Raw genomic sequence first — 12558 nt, 5'->3', positions numbered from 1 at the left:
CCAACTAGACTCGATCCGATTCGAATCTAACCAATAATATTAGGTTGAACCGTGGAGATATACAAGCCTAAGTAACTATTAAAAACATATTTTATGTTCAAATAAATCATTATACAAACAAAATTGCATACATAGTTAAGAATATCGTCATGAAAATAATATTGATCTCGATCTTAGTATTTCACATAAGTGGTCTCATATACACGATTTTCTTGTGAGCAATGTAATAGAAACACTCATTCAAACCAATTAAATTATGCACAAAACCATGATACTTTCATGCATGTGCTGGCTAATTGTTGGTCATGTCTAATAAATTGCCTAATTATGTTTCATTGTATATGTACTAAGCGTAAAAATTAAAACAACCAATTTAATCTTATCTTGAAGTATGATAAAATTCAAAGCTCTAATTTTCCATCCACCAAATATCTCAAACATGTGATCTAGCTAGCTAGTGCCTAGTTGACTATATGTACAAGTTGTGATGCTATCTTCATGACAAGGATAATTCATGCCATCCCAACTTACTCAATAGCCTTTATCTACTAGAATTGAAGTCATCCACTTACCCTATTAAAAAAAAGTATTGTATCCCTCATTTTTGAACGTACTCCTATCATTGACCCCCTCTCCCACAAAGTATTGGGTGATAGAATTCATCTTCTCGTGAGTCCACGTATTCAAAAATTGATACTCCTCTGTTTTAAAATAAATGTCTCAATCAATTTAACTGGTATATTTGTCAGCACGCTATTTTGATTATTTATATATGTAATTAACAATTAGTATAAAATATAAAAGTTGATATTCGGAAAGTATACACTGAGACAATTCCAACAAGTACACACATAATACATGTCTATTACTCCCTCCGTTTTTGTTTTCAAATGCATCAATTGAGATTTTGCACTATTCATATATTACCTTTGACTTAATTTTACTACTATATAATTTATAAACATGGTCATGTAATATATTGTTGGATTTGTTACAATGTCTACTATCATAATATAATTTTGTTATAATTTTTATTAATCTTATCTAATTAAAAATATTGATGGTCAAAGTTGTGTCTCGACAAGTGTAAAAACTCAAGCAATGCGTTTAAAAAAACAGAGCAGGTATCTTATATATAAAGCGTGAATGAAGGTCTTTTTTTTTTTTTTTTTTTTGTAGGATAATCAACGAAGGCCAATTTGGTGTATGTGAATATCGCAAAATTCAAATTAGGGCATTTATTATGATAAGGAGGGATATATAATGTTCAATAACTTGTACTCCCTCAATTTTTATTTAAGTGCTCCATTTTAACTAGGCATGTATGTCGATGCAAAATTTTGACCAATTATATATTTAAATATCAATAAGTATAAATTATAACAATTGTATATTAATAAACTATATATTCATTAAGATGATTTCAAGTACCCACAAGACTATATTTTTTTCTTATGTAAAATTACTATCATTAGTCAAAGAAGGTCAGGTGAAAGGTGGAAAAAGTCTCAATGGAATACTTTAAAAAAGGAATGGAGTCTAAATTTTCAATGATTTATATGAAATGTTTTAAAACTTATTATATCTGAATTTCAAAAGTCGAGTTTTTAAAAACCTCTTATGAAATGTCCAACACTTATAAAACTCTTATGAAATGTCCAACACTTATACTTCGTATATGTCTTACCACGAGTTTAGACCCACACAATACCCTTTCCCCATTTTTTGTGTTATTCCTCTATTCCATAAATATTACAGCATGTAGAGTTTTATTGTTTCAACAAACATACTTAAATAATATAAAATATCATATTTTAAAAGTATACATCGTGATAAACTTAACGAAATTTGTACGATGATTATGATTATGAATATCAAGAAAGTTTATATGTAATGTAAAGTCAGCACATTGCAATACTTACAGAACTGGAAGAACGAAAAAAGTATAATTAAAATTCTAGAATGTAGAAAGTGGGTGAGTGACATAGTTGGAATAGTAGGGAACGACAAGATGGAGGCCAAACTCTTCTCATTTTCATATGACAAAGAACAAAGATGGGGATGGGACGCAATAGTTGGAAGTAAACGATGTGTCATGTGAATAAACAGGCTATTTGAGACAAAGACGAAAAACAAGTTGATGGGTTTTGACACTATTGAATTCATTGAATCAATTGTTAGTTAATGGCAATGCAAATGATTACAATTAAAAAATTCGTTGCCTAAATCATAGTGGATGCAATGCAATGGCCTACAAAGTATCTATGCTTTTACAACTATCCAATTATTTGACTTTTTTTTTTGGTAGGGAAAATCGCTTATGTGGGGCACTAAAATTTATAGAATTGAACTAAATTGAAATGATCTGAATTGAACTGCATTGAAACGATCTGAACAAAACTAAAGTACGGTTACACCTACATAAAAACACATGTAGGTATGTGTAATGGGGCGGGCCTTCATTAAAATGGCCAATTGAGCCTAAAATTAAAGAATCGGACACAACCTTCAACGTAAATTGGGGGAGGGGGGACGAGCTCTTAGAGCACTAGCAATGGTGAGAAATTTTTTTGCTCATGAGCATTTTTTGTGAGGAAAAAAAATGATCACCAACCACAATGGTGAGAAATTGGTGAAATGCAAAAAAAGCCCATGAGCAAAACCAAAAAAGCTCAAAACTTGAGCATTTTTATTGATGAACAGTAACCCATGTGGGGCCCACACCTGGCAGACCCACTAAAAAAATTTCGGCCAACCCACCATCAAAACGACGCGTTTTGATGAAGCTTCCTCAAAGGCGCGCCTCAAAACGCGTCGTTTTGAGGTTGCGGATTTTAAAAAAAAAAACTGAGTGCGTCTGACGCGTGCAGGGGGTTGGCGAATGATGAGGCGACGCGTGGCGTGTGCAGCGGAGTAGCCAATCAGAAAATACTAGCCGTTTACAACGGTTATATATTTATAATCTATTTTCTGAAAAATATATTTTGTAAAAAAAAAAAAACAATTACCAATGGTCATAAAATTAAATTCTCTATAAATAGACATGCATTTTGATATATTTTGATATAATTTCGTAAACACTTTAAATCCTCCACATTTTAATTTTCTTAAAAGTATTTTTAATTTGTAGAAGAATATTGTTGTTGCAATTCAGCCATATTCAGGTAAAAAAAAAAATTTAATTTTTAAAATCAGTTATATATGTGATTTTTTTAAAAATAAAATAAAATTGTAGGCCATGTAATTATATTGCAATATGTAATTAAACAAAGTTGTGTATATTTTCTCCATAAATTTCTAAATTTGTAGTTATTAAAGTGTTGCAATTATTGGTTAATTTTTTTTGCTATACATAAATGTAGTTACGTAATAAAATTAGTATATATGTGATTTTATGGAAAAAAAAAATTATAGGCCACGAAATTAAATTGCATTATGTAATTAAACAAAGTTGTGTATATTTTCTCCATAAATTACTAAATTTGTAGTTATTAAAGTGTTGCAATTATTGGTTAATTTTTTTTTGCTATATATAAATGTAGTTACGTAATAAAATTAGTATATATGTGATTTTTTGAAAAAAAATCAATATTATAGGCCACGAAATTATATTGCATTATGTAATTAAACAAAGTTGTGTATATTTTCTCAATAAATTTCTAAATTTATAGTTCTTAAAGTGTTGCAATTATTGGTTAATTATTTTTTTTAATATGTACATGTAGTTATGTGTTAAAATTAGTATATATGTTATTTTGTGAGGAAAAAAAATATTGTATGGCATGTAATGTAATTGCATTATGCAATTGAAGAAAGTTGTTGATATTTTTTCGGATTTGTTGTCATTTTAATTTGTTTTTTGAGTAAATGTTTGTAACGATATTTATCTTTTGTTTTTTGATGCAGAATCTTTTAATGGATCCAAACAACCCAAATTTCCCTCAACAATTTTCGGGTTTTAGTGATGATTTCCTAACTAATCCCGAGTTTCAATTGTTCTTGCAAAGAATGGAAAAGTTTGCATACTGGAACCCAACCAGGTTCCTGCACGAGCTACCCGTATTTGGTCTGTTGCGGATGATAAAGCTCTGATTGGGTTGTACTTGCAGATTAGCGAGGATGCTATTAGAAGTACAAGCCAAAAAGCAACTAGCCTATGGCGCAATGTACACGCAGCATATCAAACTTTGCATACGCAGAAGCCGCATATAATTCCGCCAAGACCTATTAAGAGTCTGACGTCACACTGGAGAAGGTTGGCAGCGGACACACTGCAATGGATATCTTACTATGATGAAGCAGGTAGACTTCCGGAGGGAGGGAGTGGTTACAATGAAGCTGATCGTATGAAAAGTGCGGCGAAGCTTTTTCATGTCGTCCAAGGTCGCAATTTCACTTTTCCTCACGCAATTGAAATGCTTAATAAGGATCCAAAGTGGAGACCAAAGCTGAGATGGTCAATGTCATTGAAGGAAAGAAAAGCCGCTTGTGATGCTGAGGAGCAAGGTAGTGCTGGAAGTGGGAAGAGGTCTAGAGATGATGTAGGGGATGAAACCCCTACGGATGGTTTTTCATCTGGCGGTTTACAACGACCCGAGGGTGTCAAGAAAGCAAAGGCGAAGCGTAAAGGGAAAGCAGTAGCAACAGAAAGTGGTTCGTCTGAGCTTAGCGAACGAATGAAGGAATTTGCTACAATTCGCGAGAGGGAGGCCATTCTGAAGGAAGAGAGGATCAAAATTGAAAAGGACAAGGAACAGAGGAAAAGGGAGGAACTTGAAATTCATAAGATGAAAACCTGGTTTGATATGGTGCAAGCTCTGAAGAATTCTCCTACGCCACTCACTCCTGAAGAAGAGTCGTACAAGAATTTTTTACTGGGTAAATTACAAGGCTTTTAAGCATGTTTGGTTGTAGTCTTTTATTTATTAAGCGCAATTTAGTCTTATATTTTTAAGTTGTATTAGTGGTGTGGTTAATTTCAATGTAAGATGTACACTTGTATTCTGATTTTCCAATATTGAATGACAAGTTGTTTAACAAGTTGATTTAAGTTGACATTCATACCGACATAATTGCTTTAAATCTTTGTCATTGTGTAGTCACATTTTTCTGATTTCACTTTATCAGAATGCTTTACTTTGTGTCATTGATACCGACATAATTACAATAAATCTTTGTCATTGTATAGCCACGTTTTCCTATATTCACTTATCAGAATGCTTTACCTTTGTGTCATTGATACCGACATTATTGCACTCAAGACTTGTCACTGTCAACTAGCATAGTATACCTATTCCGTGGTTGAAAATTTGATTCCTGTACTTGGTGTGGTCATTTAGATTTGTAACCACATATTCATTTGTTATTTTTCTATATATAGTAGGCATGGCACATATCCACAACCACACCCATTCATCAAGTAACTATATTAATACGAGATGTATTCTAGACCATCATCAAGCTCAAGTTCAAGCTCATCTTCTTCAAATACTGAAGAATATGATCAACTTGTTGATGAACTCTTCACATACCAACCCCATCTGTCCTCATGCCCCAAACACAATCCCAACACAAAAAAACCTAGAGGGGGTACGAATAGAAGAGATAGGGAAATTGGACATGCCAGGTTGATTAATGATTACTTTTTCGATAATCACTAGACGAAAAACCCCAATCCTCACCGGTTCAAACCACACATTCCCCACTGGTTTTGAACCGTTCTTGATTTGGGGGGTGGTAAATCCTCAAAGATATGCCACCGGTTTTAAACCGGTGGCAAAAATAACTTTTCCCACCGGTTTTGGAGTGAACCGGTGGCAAAAACTGCTGATTTATGTTTAAGCTGAGCACTTTTCCCACCGGGTTTTCATGTGAACCGGTGGCAAAACATCATCATTCCCACCGGTTTTCACAGTGAACCGGTGGCAAAAGTAAGCGCGCCAGTTTTTAAAATTATTTTGGGCACCGGTTCATTGAAAAAACCGGTGGCAAAACCTGTTTTTTTTTTAAAATTTTTTTTTTTTATAATTAAAAATAATTAAAAACCTGCACATCCTATATTAATTCTGCCATTAAAATATATTATAATAACAGTAATATTACCACAAATTATTACCCGTATTATTATTATTATTATTATTATTATTATTATTAAAAATACTAATAATATAATAATTTTTACATTAGAATAATAACAACAATATATAAATATTAATTACTAACCGTAAATGCGATACAATGAAATGTCATATAGCTTTTACAACTCATTTATTAAAAGGTGTTATATTTACAAACTATACTAATAATTAATGTATAAGTTAACAAGTTCAAATTAAATTATATGTGATGAAAGATGCTAACATGTCTCGAACTTCATTCAGCTCTTTGCTCGTCAATGGACCTCCTTTCTGTACCTTGCAAAACTTGGTTAAACAAAAATGTTGTTAGCTAGAATTAATTACTTAGGTTATGTATGTAAAAATACATTTACAATTTAAGTTAGGCAAAAATTTAATACATAGGCCTATATGACTACTACTTCACCTATTTTCTACATTTATTGCCAAATCAACTCATTCTTCCTCATAACATGTCAATATTACCTAGTTAGAGGCAGCTAAACCTTGAAATCACATTAAAAGAACAAGTCAAGTGTTTTAAGACGCATTTTCAACCAAAAAGGCCCGAATAAGGCCTATATCACTACTTGTATGCCTATTTTCTATATTTTTGATCAAATTAGCTCATTATTCCTCTTAACATGTCATTATTACCTAGTTAGAGGCAGCCAAGGCTTGAAATCACATTAAAAGAGCATTTGAATGGTTTTTTGACGCAATTTCATTCAAAATGGCCGAAATAAGGCCTATATCACTACTTGTATGCCTATTTTCTATATTTTTGATCAAAATAGCTCATTATTCCTCTTAAAATGTCATTATTACCTAGTTAGAGGCAGCTAAGGCTTGAAATCACATTAAAAGAGCATTTGAATGGTTTTTGGACGCAATTTCATTCAAAATGGCCGAAATAAAGCCTATATCACTACTTGTATGCCTATTTTCTATATTTTTTTTTATCAAAATAGCTCATTCTTCCTCTTAACATGTCATTATTACCTAGTTAGAGGCATATAAGGCTTGAAATCACATTAAAAGAGCATTTGAATGGTTTTTGGACGCATTTTCAACCTAAATGGCCGAAATAAGGCCTATATCACTACTTGTATGCCTATTTTCTATATTTTTGATCAAAATAGCTCATTCTTCCTCTTAACATGTCATTATTACCTAGTTAGAGGCAGCTAAGGCTTGAAATCACATTAAAAGAGGAATTCAAGGGTTTTAAGACGCAGTTTCAAGGGTTTTCTCTTATCAAAACACACCACAAAAGCAAATTAACTAAGTCAATGGCATACCTCATCAAGCTGTTGTAAGTCTGTGCAATGACTCATTATGTCCAACATGAATCTCATCACGTATAGTCCGTAATCAACTCCGTTATCTTGTTGTGCGCATTAGCATAGGAACACAGTAAATGAATCAAACATGCATAACAAATTAGCAACATCTTACGCATCGTTTATTATAAAAATCACAAAATCATGTAGCATTACCATCGGTGATTTCCATGTAGGACCTTGAGGAGCTCGGCAATTTATCTTCTTCATAGAACTATAGAAAAGTAAGTTCAAACTTGATTAGTATGACGAATATAATAAATGAGTTAAGTAAGGATAATCAACACTAGATAGCTATATTTACTTTCGCAGTATAGACTTCACGAGGAGCTTTTTCAGATGAGGCAATCGAGCTGAATCAAAAAGGAAGATGGTGTTACTGGGAACACAAATCACCAGCAGGGTCCAATGTGCACTACAGAAATGGACAATACACAAACAAGTCAATAATTAGCCGTGTACAACATATAATTAGGAGAAACAAATGAATTTGACATGGTCAAACGTACTCCTCAAAACATGGGGCGAATATGAACTTGTCACCCGCACGCAATGATTCCTTGATACCCCGTTCAACATAGTACAACACGTCAGGGTAGTTGCCTAAGATTCTAGTAGTGGAGATTGCTCGGGGCATAACCACCCTACTTGACACGGAGAATCAATCTCAAGTAAGTGCTCCTGTAGTGCTCTACATGCATGGTAACAAAATAAATGGTCAATTAAATGACAAGCAATCACCACTAATCTGAATAACATAATAGTGTCTGGCATTAAATTACCTCATGAATGTTTGAACGAGGGAGATGTTAAGCATTGAACCACTTAGAAATTCTTTCACATCTTCTTTGCTAAGCCATGCAACTGCATCCTCATCAAAGTGGAACATTGCCTTAGGTAGTGGAACTTGAATGGGAGTGTCACTAGGCAACATACTAACACGGTTGTGTAGAAATGTTAAATCTTTAGACAGCGTTTGAAGGACCGTGTCAGCAACAAGTGGAGTAGCTTGCAAAGCTGAACCTCTCGAAGAGTTCTTCTTCGACCCTTTTTCACTCTCCGACCTTTGTTCACTCCTCTTCTTTGGCACCGGTTGATCAACGCTTATTGGTTGTTCCACCTTCCTCTTTGAAGTTTGTCTTTTTTGCGAAATCTAATACAACAAATCACGCAATTGGTTAGAAAAAACAAATCCATCTAACTCTTGTGAAAACAACCGGGCATAAAGTACCGAACGAACCCAAAATCTTAATTACCTGGTTCATCAACCTTACCCAAGCACATGGCCACTGCACAAAGCTACCTTTTGCCGCCCAAAGTGTAGTGAACTCCTCCTCCTCTATGGGCACCGGTATTAGGATGTCCTCGAACCCGGTAATAACAGAATTGATCCCAACCGAGCAATGTTGTGGCCTAAGGGGTCACAAATGGACCGTACCTTGTTCGGCCGGTTGTGCACTACCATATGCAACCACATGCAAAGCTCCAGATTCGTCCGGGTGTAGAAGTGCACAAGGGGTCTCTTCCTACACCAATTTGAAAGATCAGAGGCTTAGAGCCAAACATATCACAAGGGGTCATTTCCTACACAATTGGTAATGTGCCCATATTCACTAAGATTGATATTGTGCCCATATTCACTAAGATAGAACTAAACAAAATCACCTGTAAATCTGGAAAATGATGAGGTGCTGGATTATCGAGCTCCCTCGAGTCCGCATGTGTAGGCGTACCACCCTGCAACAAGAAATTAATGACTGCCACCTTAGATCCTACATAACTCAATATGCCAAAACTAAAAGTTTTAAAACTACCTCATTTGCATCATCGTCTCCATGTATATCATCTTCCCCTTGTCCTTTTGGGTGACTATATGAGTCGACGGGTGTATTCGAGGGGAAAGGCAAGCTCGGTAGGTTCATTTGCTTCGCCCAAGCGTTAAATTCACTTACGAGCTCGTTGCGGACTTGTTCCTTAATCGATTCCACTGTGGAAACCAAGTCATGAGGTGAGTTCACACTTGCTCGGGATCTTCCTGATTTGGTATACTCTGGTCCCATCACCTTTTCCCACCCTAGCAATGACCCTCCTGCACCTACTACCCGTCCTGGATGGTAGGGCTTTCCCAAAGCCAAGGTGAAAGGGTCTTTTTCTACACTTGGGACGAGCTTGCCTTCAACCAGTTCTTCAGTGTGTTCAATCTGTAGCCATAAAAAAACAGAAATCAATAGCATCCATAAGTGATATTTATGCAAAATATTCATAGAGTTCTCAAGTTCGTAGTTACTTACGATCTTATCAGCCATTTCTTTGGTTTCCGGAGCCTTGATGGCCCATTTTCCGGTCTCCTTGTCACGCGCATGCAGTGAACAGAAAAAATCACCAGCACGACTCACCAGCGTAGTGATCGTGGAAGAAGAAGAGGGTCCTTTGGACGACCCTAGTAGCGAAGTGGGGTATACTCTTTCGTTGACCCACGTTTCCCTCCATTCACCAAATGTCTTACACCCCATACGTTGGGTGTATTGCTTCATCTTTGCATTTTTGGAATTTTTCTCCCTCAGTTCCTACATAATTAGAATTTTTAGTATTATTACTTCAAAAAGAAATAATATATTATACAATTGTAATCACATTTACTTAAACTTACAATTGCTTCCTTTGTACTTTGTTGAATAACAAAAGCTTCCCAATCGTCCTTCGATATGTTTGGCCATTTTTTCCATGGGAGTAGCTCTTCATTGATGACTTCATCATCATTGCCTTTCTTCTTCTTTGGTTTTTTCTTCCTCTTTGTAATCCAACAACGAACTAATTCGCTTTTGAAGCCTCTGAATCTTTCCGCTAGCAAAGATTCAAACACCCTTCGCTTGGCGGCATCATTAGAAATATTAAACAGACTCTGCAAACACAAATAAAGTCGATTATTAGTTTCCCCTTTTACATAACATTAAAGTAAAGGTATTTATAATTGTATAAATATGCAAATAAAAGACTTGCCCTTGTATCATTCCAAAATGTGTCAATCAAGCCTGGAGGTACTTCCTGCATACGAAGTGTAATCGGGATTTTACGCGCACAAATGCCAACGTGAATAGCATATGGATGACGGAATTTTCCTACAGGTTGGCCCGCCTTGTCGTACTCCAGGACCATGGGACCGACGGGTTTCTTGAAACTTGTCGTCGGACCCCTCACCTTTTTCTTAGTTGGTGCCCTCACCCCTCCTCCACTTTGTCCTTGGCTTTGATTGTGGGAAGTAGCGTTCTCACCAACCGTCTTAGAAACTGCATTTTTAATAGGAGGCGCTTGTTCAGCCTCCATTTCAAATGCATCCAGCCTACGCTCCAACTCATCCTGAGCCCGATCTTCTGCCTCACCCAAATCAGGCTCCTTGTTCACATCATACAACTCATCACCATCCTCAGATAAGTCATCATCATCATCCTCTACATCCTCGACACAAACACGGTCCTGATCGTCTGCCATGAGATGTAATCACCTGCCATAACAATCATAACACGTTAGTAGTTGTATTATAAATACATTTGTAAGGTACAGTTATAAAATCAAATATAAATTGCCTAATTATAATACTTATGACAATTAATTAATTCATTTTCGGCTAACCTGTCATTTTATAATACTTTCAACACCTAAAATTGCAAAATTGCTGAAAAATAGTACCTCATTCTAATATTCCTTCGTTGTGGTCTAATCGCACATAATTGGTTTGTTCGTCTACGTCATTTGGTACAACAGGTCTAGGAACAGTGAAAGGTGCTGAGTCATCAAACGCATCATATTCTTCCTCATCCTCGACATCTCCAACGCCTAGGATTCTTCTTTTGCCAGCTAGCACAATAGACCATTTCATATCTGCTGGGTCAGTTACATAAAACACTTGCTTAGCTTGAGATGCAAGGATGAATGGTTCCGCACTGTCATTTAGGTGGCTAAGATCTACAAGAGTGAATTCATCATATTTGACGTTACGCCTGATATTATCAACCCATTTACACCGGAAAAGAGCAATCGTGAAGCTACAATAATCAAGCTCCCAAATTTCTTGAATTCGACCATAGTATGATAACTATGCATCAACGGGTGATTTGTCCTTAGCACTTGCAAACTCCCTTGACGATGCCACAAGCGTTACACCACTGTTTTGGGTCGAGGAAGATTTCAAATCCTGACGCTCAGTCCAAAAAGTGTACCCATTTATGTCATATCCCTCAAATGAGCGAACATCATCCCTAAGACCATAAGCAAGCCACCTTACTGTATCAGTGATACTCTCATCCATTCTACCCATCACTCGATCACGAAACCAACTCACAAACCTCTTATTATGCATCTGCATCAATGCCCTTTCACCTTTCGATGGAAATTCATCACGCAAACTAGCCATGTGCTCATCTAAGTATGGGTGAACATCTGAAACATGGTGCAACACATATAGGTGTGCTTGTAAAAACTTATCTCGGTCAGGTGACATTCGTTTCGACCCGATTGTGCCGTGACCATCAAGTTTCCCTTCATGTCGAGAAGTAGGAAGACCAATAGGTTCAGCAACAGCTACATAGTCGGCCACAAAATTACCTATCTCCTCACCCACGATCCCTTGAATCATACTTCCTTCCGGGTGAGCCCGATTCCTTACCTTGTTTTGCAATGTACCCATGTGTCTTTCAAAAGGATAACACCACCTCATGAACACTGGACCGCACAACTTAATTTCACGCACCAAATGAAGAATAAGATGCACCATTATGTCAAAGAATGAGGGTGGAAAGTACATCTCAAATTTGCACAAAGTCACAACCACATCCGCCTGCAAAGCATCAAGTGCACAAGGATCAAGCACTTTGCTGCATATTGTATTGAAAAAAGAACAGAGGCTTGTAATAGCTTCCCTCACGTTCTTTGGTAAAATACCACGTATTGCAATTGGTAGGAATACTTGCATAAGAACATGACAATCATGGGATTTCATACTTGTCAGCTTTAATTCTCCATTTAAGGATACAAATCTTTTCATGTTAGATCCATACCCTGATGGAACCTTAATGCCGTACAGACATGCACAAAACATCCGT

At 35.9% G+C, this 12558-nt stretch overlaps 1 protein-coding gene and 1 long non-coding RNA gene across 2 annotated transcripts; both read right to left on the bottom strand.

The window, feature by feature from the left end:
- Positions 1-7797: 7797 nt before the first annotated feature.
- Positions 7798-8608, bottom strand: LOC110727301. The gene is made up of 3 exons (XR_002512516.1): positions 8242-8608; positions 7969-8150; positions 7798-7874 (listed from the first exon to the last, which is right to left on the bottom strand). It is a non-coding gene; the product is annotated as an uncharacterized LOC110727301 (long non-coding RNA).
- A 73-nt stretch (positions 8609-8681) lies between these two features.
- On the bottom strand, positions 8682-9693 carry LOC110727290. The gene is made up of 3 exons (XM_021906856.1): positions 9274-9693; positions 9125-9196; positions 8682-8985 (listed from the first exon to the last, which is right to left on the bottom strand). The coding sequence occupies exons 1-3, from the start codon at positions 9691-9693 to the stop codon at positions 8881-8883; spliced, it is 597 nt and encodes a 198-aa protein (XP_021762548.1). The 3' UTR covers positions 8682-8880.
- Positions 9694-12558: the final 2865 nt, after the last annotated feature.

This window comes from Chenopodium quinoa, unplaced genomic scaffold (genome assembly GCF_001683475.1).
Source record: "Chenopodium quinoa cultivar QQ74 unplaced genomic scaffold, ASM168347v1, whole genome shotgun sequence".
NCBI classification, from domain to species: domain Eukaryota; kingdom Viridiplantae; phylum Streptophyta; class Magnoliopsida; order Caryophyllales; family Amaranthaceae; genus Chenopodium; species Chenopodium quinoa.
The sequence above is the reverse complement of the archived record's forward strand: the minus strand, read 5'-3'. Positions and strand labels throughout refer to the sequence as shown.

What these genes read in the sequence shown, in the direction of transcription:
- LOC110727290 (XM_021906856.1), bottom strand. Translation starts at nt 9,693, where the DNA reads ATGCTATTGATTTCTGTTTTTTTATGGCTACAGATTGAACACACTGAA. An exon ending in GAGACGATGATGCAAATGAG is followed by an intron (nt 9,197 to 9,273) that starts GTAGTTTTAAAA and finishes TTCTTGTTGCAG; the next exon opens with GGTGGTACGCCTACACATGC. An exon ending in ATCATTTTCCAGATTTACAG is followed by an intron (nt 8,986 to 9,124) that starts GTGATTTTGTTT and finishes AAATTGGTGTAG; the next exon opens with GAAGAGACCCCTTGTGCACT.